This window comes from Pan paniscus, chromosome 9, assembly GCF_029289425.2.
Source record: "Pan paniscus chromosome 9, NHGRI_mPanPan1-v2.0_pri, whole genome shotgun sequence".
In the NCBI taxonomy this organism is placed as follows: Eukaryota; Metazoa; Chordata; class Mammalia; order Primates; family Hominidae; genus Pan; species Pan paniscus.
The window spans coordinates 29,784,541-29,803,317 of NC_073258.2; the positions used below are offsets into that span (position 1 = coordinate 29,784,541).

The window sequence follows — 18,777 nt, forward strand, 5'->3', positions numbered from 1 at the left end:
GTCACTCTAGCGATTAGGTTACATTATATGGCAAAGGCAAAGGGATTTCACAGATGGAATTAAGGTCCCTAGTCACTTGATTTTGACGTAATCAAAGTGGATTATCCTAGGTGGGCCTGACCTAATCAGATGAGCCCTTTAAAACAGGGATTTAGCCTTCCTGAGCCCAGACATTTGGAGTAGCAGATGTACTCTTGCTGGTTCTGAAGAAATAAACTGTAATGTGATCAGAAGAAAGAGCATGCGGTGAGAATATGAGAGTGACCTCTAGGAGCTAAGAGGTGGTTTCCAGCCAGTAAGTACCAAGAAAAATGGGGAAGTCAGTCATATAACTACAAAAAAAAAAAAAGAATTCTGCCAACAACCCAATTAAGCTTGGAAGCAGATTCTTCCCTAGTCAAACCTTCAGATAGGAATGTAACCCAACTGAAACCTTTACTGCAGCCTTGTGAGACCTGAGCAGAGACCTAGCTAAGCCACACCTGGACTCAACCCACAAACTGTGAGATAGCAAATGTATGTTGCTTTAACTGACTACACTTGCATTAGCTTGCTATGCAGCATAGAAAACTAACACATTAAGTTCTCTTCATTCTGCCCTTCCAGTGTCTTTATCTATCCCCTTTTCTCTATTACTATGGCCCTCATTTATGTCTTCATGTCTCTCACCTGAACTAATAACTTTCTAACTAGTCTTGTCATTTTCAATTTTTCACTTCTCCAGGAAATCCACTGCCCCTATATCCACTGTATTCTCTCTTATAGAAATGTAGTTTTGATTATGTCTCCCCCTTTAAAAATTCTCATTGCTCCCAGTTTTCTCCACTGTCAAGGGAGTATAGCTTTGTCATTTGGGCTACGAGTTTTTGATTTAGAGAGCTATGGATTTGAATTTAAATTCCAATACTTAACTAACTTTATGAACATGGGCAGTGAATAAACATCTTTAAGCCTCAGTTTGTAAAGCAGAGATTATAATTTTCCCTTCCTTATAGGGTTATTGTGAGAATTAAATGAGATAATGCATGTAAAGATTATGTCACATAGTATGTGCTCAATAAATCATAGCTATTATTGTGGTTATTATGTAATTAAATTCAAACTCTTATTCTGGTACTCAAAGTTACTAATGATCCTCAATAGCTTTTTCAGCCACATCTCGTACATCTTTATGCAAATCTTGTGGATCAGCCATGACAACCTATCAAAAAACTTGAAGTCCTTGGTTGCATATTATGCAATACTTTTTTTGGTCTATTTTCTTCCCTCAAATTAGAGTCCCTCCCAACCCTCACTCTACACTTATCAAAATTTTGTTACTCTTTTGAGGCCTCCCCTCTAACTAGGGCTAGCTTTCAGCTAGCACCTGTAAGTATTCCTTTACTGAGTACTTACAGCCGAAGTCTGTTCTGCTTTGTTGGAGGCCCATTCTGATTTGTGGTGCCATATAACTTGTTGGTTTTTCTATCAACCCTACCTACAACCTTCCTTTTCTTTTATCTTTTGACTCAGAATTTATCTTTGTGTTCCTGCAGCAGTTTTCTTGCCCCTATGCTTAGTATGTCAAACTATGTTTTGAACTCCAACCTGCTCACATAGTTGGGTACCTCCCCATATAAAAAAGGGATCATTTTTTATATTCCCAGTTCGCTTGGCACATAATAAGTACTCAAAACCTTGTTGGATGATTAAGAATTAGTTTCACTGACCTCCTTGTCAGTCCTAAGAATGATGGAGCAAATTTTTGTAATGGATAATAACTACTAATGGTTGACTGGCTTTAGAAACATCTTATTTGGCTTAAATAATTAAATATTCTACATAAGAATGCATCAAAGTAAACTATGTGTGCTTTATAAAGCACAATAAAATCCATGAAGAATCTAGATGGCCAATTTATTTAAATAAACATATCTCTATCTTTATATATGCTTCTTTGACGGAATAATTTCAGATCTTCATTGTTCCAACAAATCTTTTTATTCCAAACAATTGCATTTATTATCCTGCAAAAAGTCTTGAGATACCACCTAGTGTAGAGGTCTGGAGACCTGAATACATGTAAAGTAGGAACTGTGTCTTCCCTTTCTCTCTGTTAACATACTCCTGTTGATACATACACTCTGGCTGGCTTCTTCTTCCATAGCCAGTTGAGGACCATTCTTGCTGGAAAATGTAGACCTCAAATAGAAATTATGCAGCCTCGCCTTCTTTTCATCTGGTAATTATGCATAGATGTTCCCAAGAAGTATTTGAATGCTGAGGAAATCATTTTGTCTTGAGAAATATAATCTTTTACTTTCTTTTTCTCTCCTCATCTCCCTCCCTCCCTCCCTGTCCCCCTCCTTTCTCACTCTCTTTCCTTTTGAGGCAGGGTCTCACTCTGTCACGCAGGCTGGAGTGCAGTGGTGCGATCTCAGCTTACTGCAGCCTTGGCCTCTTGGGCTCAAAGCGATCCTTCCACCTCAGCCTCCATAGTAGCTGCAACTACAGGCACACACCACCAAGCCCAGCTAATTTTTATGTTATTTATAGAGACAGAGTTTTGCCATGTTACCCATGCTGGTCTCGAACTCCTGGACTCTGGTAATACACCTGCCTCAGCCTCCCAAAGTACAGGTGTGAGCCACTGCGCCCGGCTCACTGTACAGGATTACAGGTGTGAGCCACTGTGCCCGGCCAACCTCATTTCTTTCTGAGCAATAGCTTTTTAAAACTTTATTCTTAGAAGATAATAATAGCAATGATAGCCTTTTGTGTTATTAGTTGTATCCTCCTTTATTTCACCTTCTATTTATTTTAAATCGGAGCTAGGCAGACTAGTTTCTTTCATGAATTTCTTCTTTCTTAGAATTTTAGAGTCCATGAAATACTGTAAATAATGTGTGTGTGTGTGTGTGTGTGTGTATGTGTCTTTAAAAATGTTCACTTTTTGTTAAACTCAGTGCTAGGTATTTTATGTGCATTTTCTTAGTTAATATTCCCAACAAACCTACCTGGTATATACTATTACTTCCTTCATTTTTCCAAGTGAAAACAACAAGCTTAGGTTAAGTGATTTTCCTAGGCAGTTTGTGCTCTTTTTGCTGTTCTTGCTTTACAAAGGAAAACTCTGAGACTTAAAGAGGTTAAATATCTTGCTCAATGTCACACAACTGGTAAGTCTCGCACCTGGGATTCAAACTTATATGTTTCTTGAGTCTATAGTCTGAGCTTTTACCCTCTGTGCTATAGCTCCTTCCTTTCCTTTGAAGTTCTTGACATCTGCTTTCTTAACATCTTCAGCACATGCCAGCCTCTGCCCTATATTTTCTTTCTTATTACAAATTCCAAGATGACATGGTAACCATTCAGTTCTTCCTTGTAAGACAGAAATTGGTCCAAAAATAGCAGTCTCTTTGCTGTATCTGCTGTCATTTCAGAGATGATATTGTCAGTAAGGTAAGTAAAACAGTTTTTAACTACTTTATTTTGAGCTGCAAAGACTTCTAGTAAATGTTGTGAGAGTTTCCCATGAACATATAGCTTACCTCTGTGCCAGTTTTGTCATAGAAGCAGTCCATTATATTTAGTACATGAATGTCCCCAAGACTGTGCAGGAAATCAGATCCACACATATTGAATCGTAGACTTAGGTATTATAATGGAGGACTCTGTTTCCAGAAGAATAAAGAATCCTTAATTATACCACAACTTTTAGAAAAGACAAAAGTTGACAGGACATAGTGGTTGATATCTGTAATCCAAGCACTTTGGGAGGCTGAGATGAGAGGATTGGTTAAGCCCAGAAGTTCGAGACCAGCCTGATCAATGGTAAGACCCTATCTCTACAAAAAAAAGCAAATGGGCATGGAGGTGCATTCCTGTAGTCTCAGCTACTTGGGAGGCTGAGGTGGGAGGATTGCTTGAGCCTGGGAGGTTGAAGCTGCAGTGAGCTATGATTGCACCACTGCACTCCAGCCTGGATGACAGAGTGAAAGAAAAGATAAAATAAAAGTTGATGATGTTCTACTTTTTAATTCAATTTATTTAATATTAGTTTGTTCCTTTATAACCAAGCATCAGTTTGGCGTCTTGACTCCAGTGACCTCAATTGATGGCAAAGGCTCTGCTATTTTTGTTTTCAGACAGGATTTCACTCTGTCACTTATGCTGGAGTGCAGTGGTATGATCACAGCTCACTGCAGGCTTGACCTCCTGGGTTCAAGTGATCCTCCTACCTCACCTTCCAGGGTAACTGGGACTACAGGCATGTGCCACCACCCCAGGCTAATTTTTAAATTTTTGCAGAAACAGGGTCTCACTATGTTGCCCAGGCTGGGATGGGCTACTTTTGACATACCTAATGACCTCAATCTTGGTTTTAATTGTAATAAGTTTAGGAAAATATATTTTTTATTAGTAGCATTAATATGTTCACCCTTTTATTCCACACTCATATTTTAGAAAATAACTACAGAGATATAATAGATACTCATAATCGCATATACACTGTATTAAGGTCAAAGGCGGCTACATTGTTAAAACTAAGCTGTTTTGGCCAACCAATGGCCAATTTCACCCAATGATAGCTTGAAACATTTTTCAAAAGTTCATGGATAGCTTAATACTTAGGTGGTGGGTTCACAGGTGCAGTAAATCACCACGGCACAAGTTTACCTATGTAACAAACCCACACGTCCTGCGCATGTATCCTGGAACTTAAATTAAAAATTTAAAAAAGTTCATGGATGAATGTCCAAATTCAAGTATTAAAGTAAATTTAGGAGTATAAATATGTCATTATGAAAACTCAGGGCTGCCAGTATATTTTAAAAAGGAATTGATTATCTGTAATTTTTATTTGATTGAATAGGCTGTAGCATCCTTCTATAACGATTAACTCTGTTTCTCTCTCACTTTGTCTTAACCCAAATGGTCTTCACTATGCTCCTGGTGACAAGTTTAAGAATTCCCATTAAGATTATATCTTATGTATCACTGGGCTTTCCCCCTTCCTTTTATATTTAATCCATTCATTTCCAGAAGAAATTCTCTTTAGTTGTCATATTCTTCACAGGAATTATACCAAATATTATTAATAACTCATTTATTATTGTTAGCATCAATGGTAGAGTTACCATATAATTTCTTACCTACATCAGAAAATGTGTGAGAGTGAAAGGGAACACTATTGTTACTTTCTTATATTAAAATATCAAATTCACCCTTGTTATCTGTCTTAGGGTCTTTATTTGCAACAAACATAAATCCACTGAAATTAACTTAAGTAAATGAAGAATTTATTGGAAGGGAATGGGGATGGCTTATTAAACCCTAGGATAAGAAATGAAGCTGAGACTTTTGAGGATCTGAACCCAGCACATGGAAAGCCAAGAGCTTGACGTGTTGCTCTGCTTTCGAGGGGTCATAGATTACTAACTTAGTGATTAAGTCCATGCCTTTTTTAGGAGCCATAAGTAATGAACCATTCTCAGAATGAATAGATCAAGGATGCCATGAGGTGTCTTTCCATTACCATTATATACCTATTTATTGCTGTCGTAGTTCATTTTTCACGTTTTCACAAACACCCGTAATTTGCCACATAAGCATGCTGCCATGTACATAATAGAAGATGAGTAAACATTTGTTGAATGAATAAGTATTATAACTCACTTTTAGAATGCTGTCACATTCCTTCTTTTACATGAAGATGTGACAGTGACATTTGTTCCTCCATTGACTGATTATGCACATCAGTATTGCCCTGGGCAGGATTGATGTGACTGATCTGACACTTTATCTTTGTGTTCCTTGCAGACTTTAATTTTCCACCTAACACATGAAAATCTTAGAAGATCAAATAACACTAGTCCAGGATAATTATCTTCAAAAACCATTTGATTGCTTTTCTTTGAAAGTCAGGCTTACTGACTTGAAAAAAAAATTTTTTTAAGTAATTGAGCAGTTTGAATTAATTAAAAGTCTGAATTAACAAAATCTGCCAGAATAGACTTCATTTAATTTTTTTTTGTAGAAATTACAAAAGTGCCAGGAATTTAATTCTCTGAGTGACATCCTTGTGGTGAGATTAGGTCAATAAAAAGCTGGAGAAAACAGCCAGAAGTTTCTTCGCACAATTGTTCTATACCAGACCCTCCCTGGCTCCTGTCTGGGGTTTTTCCCTCCCCTTATTGTTCCTCATCAGAATTGGTCCCTGGGACCCTGGTCTTTGGATCTGCTTTCCTCCCAGCATCTTGGCAAGTCATTTCTGATTCCCACCCAAACTCTTCTGCTCCCATTACCAACAATTCCAACTGGATTTCTAGCATCTATCTTTAAATATCTCTTGACATCCCTTTGTGAAAACATTAATTGTTGCCTCAACTGCATGATTTAGCTCCGCCTCCCACACCACAGACTAAGACTGATTACCAATTATGCACTGCTGGTAAAGATTTGGTTCCTAAATGTGAGGATACATTGTTTTTGTTTGTTCGTTTGTTTGTTTGTTTTTTGTTGTTGTTGATGTTGTTGAGATGGAGTCTCGCTCTATTGCCCAGGCTGGAGTGCAGCGGCACAATCTCAGCTCACTGCAACCTCTGCCTCCCGGGTTCAAGTGATTATCCTGCCTCAGCCTCCCAAGTAGCTGGGACTACAGGCGCACGCTGCAACACCTGGCTAATTTTTGTATTTTTAGTAGAGATGAGGTTTTGCCATGTTGGCCAGGCTGGGCTTGAACTCCTGATCTCAGGTTATCTGCCCGCCTCAGCCTCCCAAAGTGCTGAGATTACAGGCGTCAGCCACTGCACCCGGCCTCATTGTTCATCGTTAATATATTTCCAAGCATGGATCTTTGTATCTGCTCTAATGAAGAGATACAACTCGTTTATTATTGTTAGCATCAAAAGTAGAGTTACCATATAATTTCTTACCTACATCAGAAAATATGTAAGAGTGAAAGGGAACACTATTAATAATTACTCTGGAATAACAGGTGCACATCAGGATTGCCCTGGGCAAACTGAGACTATTGTCACCCTAATCATTACTGATTATCTGGCTTCTCTAGGAAAATATTTTGTTTCTGTATTGAGATTCATTTATTTTTCTTCATGTGTTTAAATCTCTTTTTGAGTTTGCTAATTTCTGGAAATAAGCAGTTCAGTAAGTAGATTAGAGATCAGTCTTATTGAAATGCTCTTTAGTCCTTTTTGTCCGACATCTTAGCGAGGCTGCGGTGTCTGCTGCTGCTGTCCGAGCTTCACAATGCCACCCAAGGATGACAAGAAGAAGGATGCTGGAAAGTCGGCCAAGAAAGACAAAGACCCAGTTAACAAATCCGGGGGCAAGGCCAAAAAGAAGAAGTGGTCCAAAGGCAAAGTTCGGGACAAGCTCAATAACTTAGTCTTGTTTGACAAAGCTACCTATGACAAACTCTGTAAGGAAGTTCCCAATTATAAACTTATAACCCCAGCTGTGGTCTCTGAGAGACTGAAGATTCGAGGCTCCCTGGCCAGGGCAGCCCTTCAGGAGCTCCTTAGTAAAGGACTTATCAAACTGGTTTCAAAGCACAGAGCTAAAGTAATTTACACCAGAAATACCAAGGGCAGAGATGCTGCAGCTGCTGGTGAAGATGCATGAATAGGTCCAACCAACTGTACATTTGGAAAAATAAAACTTTATTAAAAAAAAAAAAGGAAAGAAATGCTCTTTAAAAGCGAACAAACGCCATGCCAAAACCTTAGACTTTCAAAACTGAGGAACATTTGACATTTTACAAATACTTGACATGGACACTTTTCTTTTAAAAGTAAGGAATTGATTACCTTGTCAGAAGAAGTTACCTACTTTTTTCTTTATTCACAAATAAGTACTAGTTTATGTACATCAGGATGGCATTAAGTCTTTAGGTTTTTTTTTTTTTAGAAGCCCCTGTGACGTAGACCAGTACGGACCATAATTCAAAGTTCTGTAATAGAAACATGCATCCAAAATTGACTAAGTAGTTTTGCCTCTTTTATGTAGCAATTTCTAAATTTTTAAGTTTTGGATAATTCTTTATATATACATTATATACATATATATTTATAGAATATCTGAATTGATAATTACCTCACAAACCATCTAATTTGGTGGTTTTCCCCCTTGGCTGCATATCTGAATATTTGGAGAGCTTTAAAAAAATACTGTCTTTTCTATCTCCAGAAATTCTAATTTAAGTGGTCTGGGATGGAACCCAGGCATAGACATTAAAAAAAAAAAAATGCCTCAGGTGATTCTCATGAGCAGTCAGGGCTGAGGCGTCTCTGATTTAATTCAACCCTGGTGTTTCACATCTGAGAAAATTGAGGCCCCTCTTACTTAGCTGTTACTGTGGGTTAACAATCTAAATATCTCTGTGAATCTCTAGATGTTTTTAAAAGGGCTCTGCAAATGTGACATCACCTTCTTTATTTAGAACTGATCATAATTTTTATGGCTTCCAACAGATGTCTTGGTTTCTTGAATTATCCTTTCACGTCATGGGGCTTCTAAGGCACTTGCTGCCAAAGGAGCCGGAAGGTATGCCTCTTTTTCTGTTCTCCAGGTAGTAGAGCATATTTTAGCTTTTTATTTCTTGCCAGTATTCTTGCTTCACTTTCTTCATTTATCTTTTGTGCACTAAAGTTTGTCTTCTAACACTTTAGATTATGTGGATTACATGCCTGAAGATGTCAAACTTCAAAAATGCTTCTCTTTTGCCTTTATATTTGAATGATAGTTTAGCTCAGGGATCAGCAAATTATGGCCCAAGGGCCAAATCCAATAAGCTGCCTGTCTTTATAAAGTTTTATTAGAACACAACCATGCCCTTTGATTTATATGTTGTCCACAGCTGCTTTCAGGCACAACAGCAGAATTGAGTAGCTGTGACAGAGATTGTGCGAGCCACAAAGCTGAAAATATTTACCATCTGGTCTTTTACTTTAAAAGTTTTCTAACTGATTAGCTAATTAAACTCTCTGGACTGCAAGAAATTTGTAAGCATTGCGCCTTTATCTTCTAAAGGTAAATAAAGCTGTAGAGATATCAGAGGTCAACTTGATTCCCACCTACACTTCCATTACCTACATTAATGACTTGGTCTTTTTGCATGATTAAAGGGTTTTTTCCTTTATCTCTGAAATCTCATAACTTTTAGGCTAATCTTAGTGTCACTCATTCTTCATCAGTTTTTCTTATCACACTGTACATTTGATTCTTTTTTGTTATTTTTGAATGTTGTTTTGAACACCTATAATCCAAGGATGCCAGTTATCTACATTTTCATTTAACTTTGATGGGCTTGTATAGTTCTATCTTTTTGCATATATATTCCTATTGCTTACTTTTTTAGCCCCGTATTCTGTGTATCTTATAGTATTTTCAGTAATGCCTATTCATCTTTTCCCTGGCTCTTGTATCTCTGCTTTAAGATTGTTAAAAATTCTTAAAATATATGACAATATGCTTGATCATAATTTTGTCTGCCTGGTGACAACATTTTTTTTTTTAAAAAAAAAACAAATGTTCCTTCTTCATCTGCCATTTGTTTTTTCTGTTTCCTTCCTCCTTTTTTTCTTGCAATATCTTTACATAGTTTGTATACTGGTTTCTTTTTAATCACTGTTTATCTTTCAATGAGATAAGTTCTTTCTGACTATTTGCAGGAGATAGGACAGGGTTATGTTTTGAGCTGTAAAGAATTTTCTGTGGTTCATAGTTGTGGCATAAACTACTAATTGTATCTTTCAACACTCATTTCTCCTTTCTTCTAAAACAACAGAAATCAGGTTGTATTCATTGTCACTGTGCTCAGCTATAGCCCTAAAATTCTCAACTTTCCTTGCAGGGGGTTATAGCCATATGACTGATCTTTGTCCAAGAATATGTAAAGCAAAAGTGTTGAGTTGGCTTTTAGGTAAGTACCTTAAATGTGAGAGGGAAATGGAGCCTTCTTCCTCATCTCTGCAGCCTAGAATATGGATTTAATGACCAGAGCTCCGGAAGCCATCTAAAACCATGAGGTGTGCTTGAAGATGGAAGCCATGTACGGAGGGTAACAGAGCAAAAAGTTAGGAGCATGGCTTCCTGATGACACCATGAAGCCACTATACAAATCTTATTCCTGGAAATTTTAAAACAAAAAATAGCTTTTTTGAGATATAACTTATATATACAGTTCACCCCTTGAAAGTGTACAATCCAATGGTTTTTAGTTTGTTCACAGAGTTGTGCAACCATCACCACAATCAATTTTAGAACATTTGAAATTCTTTTAAATGAGAGAAAAATAATCATGTTAAAGTTTTTTGGGTTTTTTTGTTACGTAGTTGAACTTCATCTTAACTGATATGGTAATAAAGCTTTTTATAACACAGAGTTGTGTTAGTGTGAGTATGTGGGTATGCAAGAGAATCACTTTGCCTTTATTTTTTCACTGCTTACCAGAAGTGCCAGCTTGGAGTTCAGGATCTTCCTCTATCCTGCCTCATCTCACCAATAACTTGCTTCCTGTTGAAATGTCATGTCTGTGCGGTTCTGCTTTCAGTCCCAGCTTCCCTACTTCTCTAAGGTGCCAAACAAGCACCAAAGAAGTTTCCCCTCTAAGCCTGCATGTTCCAACACCATTGTTTAGACAAGGAATTGGTGGTTGCTGTCCCACTTCTTAGGAGAGCACATGCTCTGCAGGGTTGTCTGGGCTCTGCATTTTCCGGTGGGTCCTGGCTTTGTCTTCCTCATGGGCCAATTTAATGGGCTCTTCCCACTGGGCTCTTCCCAGTAGACTCTACATTAGGCAGCCCCTTCCTCACAGCATGGTTCAGATTTACAGTCATTTCCTAGTTTTCTCAAGGATGGAACTTGCATTCTGTTTTCCTTCTTCTGCTTGTTGCAGTGTGACTTTGGAGAAGAGAAAGGAGACAGATGTTTTTACTCCACCATTTTAAAACCAGAAGTCTCCTTGCTTAATTTTAAAATAACTCTTTTTTATTTATTTAGCAGAGAATATATGGTCACCAATCAGTGGTAGCTACTATTAACATTTGGGAGAATATTTTTCCAAATTTTCTCTCTGTCAATCTCTCTCTCTCTCTCTCTGTCTCTATCTATATTAACCTATTTAATTTCTGGAAAATATGATATAGAATTATTAAATAGTCTACAACTTTGTTTTTAATTGGCCTTTGGCATCTCAGTGTATGAATAAACCGTGAGTTATTAACCAGTCCCCTAGTTTGGGCCACAGGCCACAGGGTTGAAGAGCATTACCTCAACTCTAGTGGTGAGGTTGACATATGAGCTCTAGGCTCTCATATGAACATAGGCACAAAAGGCCACAGACTTTCAAGGACTGGGATACCTGCTCTGCTGGGGGTTCCCAACATCATAAGACCCAATGGCCCTCTCTACTTCCCATTGAAGTCTTTTAAAAAATACTTTTAAAATTTTAAACCAATTTTAGACTTATGAAATAGTAAAAGTAGTACAGAATTCCTTATATTCCTTACCCCATGTTCCTTAAAGTTAACATCTTACATAAGCCTAATAAAATGATCAGGAACAGGATATTAACATTGGTACAATACTGGCAACTAAACAGAAGACCTTATTTGAATTTCATCAGTGTTTCCATTAATGCCTGTTTTCTGTACTAGGATGCTAACAGTGATCCCAGATTGCATTTATTTATTTCTCCTTAGTTTCTTTCAGTCTATAAGTCTATAACAGTTCCTCAGTCTTTCCTTTTTTTTTTTTTTGTGACATTCACACTTTTAATAAGTACCAGTCAGTTAATTTGTAGAATGTCATTCAATTTGGAATGTTTTCTCATGATTGGATTGAGGCTGTGTGTTTTTGGCAAGAGCACTACAAAAATACACCTGTATCTTTCTCAAGGTATCATTATCCAGGAGTAATGATCTTGATATGTCTTATTGCTGGAGGACTTTATCTTGATCAGTTGTTTTAAGTCGGTGTCTGATCAGTTAGGCCAAATTAATGTTTTTTAGCCACACAGTGGCCTATCGAGACACTATCTCCCATATTTACTTAGGTTAGTTACCCATCCATTTCAGTGTGGTTATGTTATTCATTTGTGTATGATTAGGTTCATTTGTTAGTGTTTCTACTTGGTTCTGGGTTCTCCTTTCCTTGCATCCTGGTTGATTTTAAGTTTTTGTTTATTTTGAGGATATGTGAAGGGTTTGTGAAACTGTGGTTCTAAGAGTCAGAGCTATACAAAAATAGTACTTGGAGAAGTGTGACTCCCTCCTCATCCCTAAAACTCTGTTTCCATTCACCTCTTTTCTTCTCTTTTTCCACTTGCTTCCTTAGGTAACCACACTACTAAGCTTCTATTTATCCTTCTTTTAGATCTTTTGCACAAAAGAGCAGACACCTTTGTATTTTCTATCTTCTTCTTATGTCCTAGAGATACTCTTTCGGGCCTTGCCTTTTTCACTTAACAGTATGTCCTGGAAATCATGCCATGCCTGTTCAGAGACCTTCTTCATTCTTTTTTTACCACTGCATAGTATTTCATGGTGTGGATGTATCATAGTTTATTCAACCACTTTACTATGTATGGGCATTTGGGTCGCTTCCAGTATTGTACAGCTACAAACAAAGCTGCAATGAATAACCTTGCATATATGTATTAATGCATAGTTGAAAGTATATCTTTGGGGTAGATTCCTAGAAGTGGGATTGCTGTTGAAAGGTAAAAATGTATGTAGTTTTGTTAGGTATTGCCAAATTTATTTCCAGAAGGGTTGTACCATTTGTATAATTGTTACATAAAACCCATAAAAATGACTTTTTTCTCACAGCATCACCAACAGAATGTGTCGTCAAGTTTTTAAACTTTAACAAGTCTGGTGAGAAATGATACTTACTGTGTTTTAATTTGTATTTCTCTAATTATGAATGAATTTCAGCATTTTCCCATATATCTGAAGGCCATTTTTAATGTCCAGTTTTTGTGAATTGCCCATTCATGTCTTTTCCCATTTTTTATATTCTTAATTTTAATTTTTTTTTTTGAGACAGAATTTCTCTATTGCCCACACTGGAATGCACTGGTGTGATCATGGCTCGTGGCAGCCTCCAACTCCTGGGTTCAAGTGATCATTTTGCCTCGGCTTCCCCAGTAGCTGGAACTATAGGGATATACCACCATGCTCTATTATTATTATTATTTTGGTAGTGATGGGGGTCTCACTATTTTGCCCAGGCTGGTCCTGAATTCCTGGGCTCAAGTGATCCTCCTTCCTTGGCCTCCCAAAGTGCTGGGATTATAGGTATGACCCACCACGCCTGTCCTCCTATTTTTTTAAATTGAGTTTTCAGTCTTTTGTGTCTCAGTTATTAAGAGTTCTTCATATGTTAAAACTATTAGCTCTTTGTCTGTGGTATATGCTGTAAATCTTTTCTCTCAGTTTTGTCAGTCACTTTTTGACTTTCTTTGTGGTGCTTTTGTTATATAAAATATTTTTTATTTTCAAGTAGTAAAATTTATAAATTTTGTTTTTTATTGCCTCTGATTTTTTTTATTTTTTATTGCCTTGGGATTTTGAGTCATCCTTAGAAAACTTTTCCCTACACTGAGATTAAAAATGAGTTTACTCATAGTTTCTTCTAGTACTTTTACAGTTTTATTTTTAAATATTTAGATCCCTAATTTATTTGAAGTTTATTAATATGGATGATGTGAGAGATGGATCTAATTTTGTCTTTCTCCAAATGACTACCCAGGACCGTTTGTTTAAGAGTGTCCATCTTTACTCCAGTGATTTGAGCTTATAAATGAGAACATGATATTTTGTTTTCTGTTCCTGCATTAATTCTCTTGGAATAATGGCCTCCAGCCACATCCATGTTGCTGCAAAGGACGTGATTTCATTCCTTTTATGACTGTATAGTATTCTATGGTATATATGTACTATATTTTCTTTATCTAGTTCAGTGTGGATGGACACCTAGTTTGATTCCATGTCTTTACTTTTGTGAATAGTGCTGCGATGAACACACAAGTGTATATGTCTTTTTGGTGGAACAACCTATTTTCTTTTGGATATATACCTAGTAATGGCATTGCTGAGTTGATTGGTGGATCTGTTTTAAGTTTTTTGAAAAATCTCAGCCAGGCAAAGTGGCTGACGCCTGTAATCCCAGCACTTTGGGACACTGAGGTAGGCGGATCACTTGAGGTCAGGAGTTCCAGACCAGACCAGCCTGGTCAACATGGCAAAATCCCATCTCTACAAAAATACAAAAATTAGCTGGGTGTGGTGGCACATGTCTGTAATCCCAGCTACTCAGGAGGCTGAGGCAGGAGAATCACTTGAACCCGGGAGGCGGAGGTTGCAGTGAGCCAAGACCATGCTACTGCACTCCACCCTGGGCAAAAGAGTGAGATTCCATATTTTAAAAAAAATACCAAAACTGCTTTCCACAGTGGCTGAACTAATTTACATTCTCATCAACAGTGTATAAGCATTCCCTTTTCTCCACAGCCCTGCCAGCATTTGTTTTTTGACTTTTTAATGATTGCTATTTTGACTGCTATGACATGGTATCTCATTGTGGTTTTGATTTGCATTATCTCTGATGATTACTGATGTGGAGCATTTTCCCGTTTATTTGTTGGCCACTTACATGTCTTCATTTTAGAAGTGTCCATGTCTTTTGCCCACTTTTTCATGAGTTTTTTTTTTTTCTTGTTGAGTTTTTTAGGTCCCTTATAGATTCTGGATATTAGACATTTGTTGGATGCATAGTTTGTCGTATTTTCTCCCATTATGTAGGTTATCTGTGTACTCTGTTGATAGTTTCTTTTGCTGTGCAGAAGCTCTTTAGTTTAATTAGGTCCTACTTGTCAACTTTTGTTTTTGTTGCAATTGCTTTTGAGGACTTAGTCATAAATTCTTTCCCAACACTGATGTCCAGAATGGTGTTTTCTAGGTTTTCTCCTAGGATTCTTAGAGTTTGAGGTCTTACATTTAAATCTTTAATTCATTTTAATTTTTGTAAATGGTAAAAGGTAGCAGGCTGGTTTCATTCTTCTGCATATGGCTAGCTAGCTATACCAGGACCATTTATTGAACAGGAAGTCCTTTCTCCATTGCTTATTTTTGTTGATTTTGTTGAAGATCAGATGGCTGTAGGTGTGCAGCTTTATTTCTGGGTTCTCTATTCTGTTTCATTGGTCTATGTGTCTGTTTTTGTACCAGTACAATGCTGCTTTGGTTACTGTAGCCTTATAGTCAGGTAATGTACCTTTGAAGTCAGGTAATGTGATGCCTCTGGCTTTATTCTTTTTTGCTTAGGGTTGCTTTGGCTATTTGGGCTCTTTTCTGGTTCCACGTGAATTTTAGAATAGTTTTTTTCTAATTCTGTGAAAAATGACATTGGTAGTTTGATAGGAATAAGTGCTGAATCTGCAGATGGCTTTGAGCTGTATGGCCGTTGTAACAATATTAATTCTTCCAATCCATGAGGTTGGAATGTTTTTCCATTTGTTTGTGTAATCTTTGATTTCTTTCAGCAGTGAGAAAACTGACATCTTTATACTGTTCACTTACCTAAACCAAGAACATTTTATTTTATTTTATTTTAGTTTTTCTGGAGTAATTTACAATTTTTTGTGGAGTCTTTTGGTTGATCTAGAACTAGGAAAAGACTGTCCTAGGCCATAAGTGGTCAGGAAAGAAAAAATACACTAGAAAATGTATCAAAGATCTGGTAAATATGCTTACATTGTCTCAAAGTTCTTCACAACCACTCTGTGAAGCAGGCATTGTTAGCTACATTTTACAAATGGTTACAATGAGCCTTAAGTATTAAATAAATAGAAAGTGGTCAATAGTGAAGGCAGGATATAAATTTATGTGCCTGTATGTCACCACTCCATATATTATTTGCAAGAGCATGCCAGGTAATGGAACATCTAGGGAAGGAAGCATTGATAATAAAGTTTAAAATCTTCAGAATGAGGCTAGAATGGTGGTTAGTTTAGATCCAGTATTAGAACCCAGTGTTGAGCCTTGTATTTAGTTCTGCACACTTCACTTTTAGAGGGACATAGCTAGGCTTGGATAGCAACAAGATTTCACCCTCTTGTTAACACTACTTGATTGATCAGAGCTAGAGAGCTGTGCTGAAATTGATTACAAGACTTCATCTGGGCATATTAGTAAAGTACGTAGGGATCAATATGCAATGTTTTCCATGAGTATGAAGATAGGGAAATGGGGTGTGTCAGCTATCTGTCAGTCAACCTTGGGCTATACAACAAGTCCAAAGGGAAGTGACAAAGATGGGGTGGGAACTTTATAAGCATGCCATGGAATGGAAGGTTTGAAATCCAGGATTGGGATGGAAGAAGTTTTGCTAGTTTTTTGTTGTTGTTGTTGTTGTTGTTGTTGTTTTTAACGTTCAAAAAAAAAGTCATGTCAACTTTTTATGTGTGATTCCTGTGGTTAGAACAATGATATTGTGTAGAGTGCCAACTCAGGTTCCACAGAAGGAAGAACTCTTCTAATAATCAGAGTTGCCTAAATATGGGGGAAAATGGCCTGGCAGTGATCATGCACTTGCTGACTTTTCAGTGTGACATAGACATTGAGAGTTCAGGCTTTGGGATCATAAGATCATGGGTTACTTGTGTTGAATATATTACAGAAGTCAAATCCCTCCATTATATATACTCCTAACCCTCTAGAGCATGATGTAGGACTTATTTTACATTTATTTGTGTGATCCTTTGCTTAAAATACATCTTTCTCAGCACATGAGTACTCCAATGATGGCAGTGACTGTTTTGCTCATAGTAACTGGCACAGAATAAATGCTCAATAAATGTTTGCTGAATGAATGAATGAATGAATGAATGTAGGTTTGTCACTCTCAGTTGTTCCCTCCTGGGAGCTACTATCAAGCTTGTGCTTGAGTCACTTGCTTTGATGTGCCAAAATATGTTAACCAATAGGGGCCCCAAGAGACACAGAAGTCACAGAATGGTGACACTCATGCTTTGTGTCCCTGATGCCAGTTTCACTCATGGATCAAGGGAGGGATGAGGCAGGGGAGGAGGGATGTTCAGAAGATAAGTGAGGGAGGGGTGGTAATCTCCCGATAGTTGTTCTTTCAGACTTTGCACTTCCCTTTTAGAAACCTCATCATACTTCTATTAGTTGTTCAATATTGTCTTTTCTACCAGATCCTCCCTGTTCAATTTCTAATTTTTCTGTTATGCAGTATGCCCCATGAGGGTAGGGACCATGTTTTCCTTAATTATTTCCATAACCCGAGCACCTAGAACAGTGCCTGGTGTATAGTAAGTACTCAATAAATTTTTGTGAGATGAATAAATACATAAATGAAATGTGGTCTAGAATCTGTGTGCCCAATAAAGTAGTGTATGAGATATTAGGACATGCAATACACAGTCTCTGTTTTCAGGTTGCTTGTGGCCTAGGTAGATACTTAGTAATATGCAGACAAAACTCTAATACACAAAGAAAAAAGGCACTGAAGCAGAAATTAAGTTTGAATCTTTGCCTGCAGTGATTTGCCTGTGAATAGGATTTCAGTGACCAATAAAAATTACCCTGCTCCTTTATGGTGAGTTGTCATAAAGTATATGTGCCCCTGCCTTTTCTTGTATCTTCTAGTAGCAAAAGAACACAAGGCTGCAGCTTAAAAGTCCAGCATGTAGTCTCTTCAGTTTCCCTCACCTGTGACAGGTTAGTGGGGAGCAATAATTCAAAAGGATCTTTCTAGAGGTAATCTTGCAAAATTCTTAGAAAAATCTAAATTGCAAAGTGAATGTACAAGGGGGTAATTGTGCAAGCATCTTCAGCCCAAGATGCTTCAAAAATACTGAGTCATCACCAAGGCCAGAAAAATAGACCTTATCTTATATAACCACACACTGAACTTAAAATATGTAAAGGGAAATTAAAAATTTTTTGCATATTACACAAAACAAGTCCCTGAGAAGCCAGAGAATGATATCTTGGCTAAAGGAGTATTTGATGTTAGTTGAACTGTAAATTTTTAGGAATTTAATATTGATTACAGTTATATGCAAAGAGGACATGAGGAATGTGATGGGCTGCCATCAGCCAGGAGAGACTGTTGTACTTGGAACCATAAGAAACATGTGTGAGTGGTCAGGGTGCTGAAAGAATAGGACTGAAATGGGCTGTCAAGAATGCATGAATGATTAATATGTAAGTGCAGTGATGTGGATTGGAATATATTGCAAATTTGATTGAGTGGGAAAAGTGGGAGGGGAGACGTAGTGCCTCTAAATGTATGTGGGATTGTTTTAATATCATGCATTAATAGATACTAGCCAGATCCATTAAGAGGTTGTCACCAAGACTCATCAATTTTTCTTACCTTATATTTCTTGTATTCACTCTTCATTTCCTCTGCCTCTTCTCTAGTTTGGACCACACATTTCATGTCTTGGCTATTTCAATAGTTTTCCAGTTAATCAACATGACTAATATTCCCCAAATCGGGTTGACAACATCTAAAACCACCAGGTCAGTATTTCTAAAACAGCACTTTTCTATCTTAATCCTTCATTGTCCTTCTCCCCAACCCCCCAATATTACCCAGAATAGTGGGTTTCAAACTGTGTCTATGCTCCAGAAAGAGAGATTATATTTGTTTTTACTCAACGAATATCTTTCTATCACTTAGCACAATGTGGAGGCAGAAATATTCAATGAATATTTGTTGAATGAGTGAACAAGGTGG

The 18,777-nt window shown here is 37.4% G+C and overlaps 1 protein-coding gene and 1 long non-coding RNA gene across 5 annotated transcripts in view; both read left to right on the top strand.

The window, feature by feature from the left end:
* Positions 1 to 18,777, top strand: part of LOC103783633 (uncharacterized) — a 173,931-nt gene that overhangs the window by 67,131 nt on the left and 88,023 nt on the right. The gene's annotated exons all lie outside the window — the stretch shown is intronic.
* LOC100984658 (small ribosomal subunit protein eS25-like) lies at positions 6,437 to 7,708 on the top strand. The gene has a single exon (XM_055094251.2). The coding sequence runs from the start codon at positions 7,252 to 7,254 to the stop codon at positions 7,624 to 7,626; it is 375 nt and encodes a 124-aa protein (XP_054950226.1). The 5' UTR covers positions 6,437 to 7,251; the 3' UTR covers positions 7,627 to 7,708.

Bases quoted from the DNA above. Each gene is read 5' to 3' on its own strand.
- LOC100984658 (XM_055094251.2), top strand. From the start codon at position 7,252: ATGCCACCCAAGGATGACAAGAAGAAGGATGCTGGAAAGTCGGCCAAG.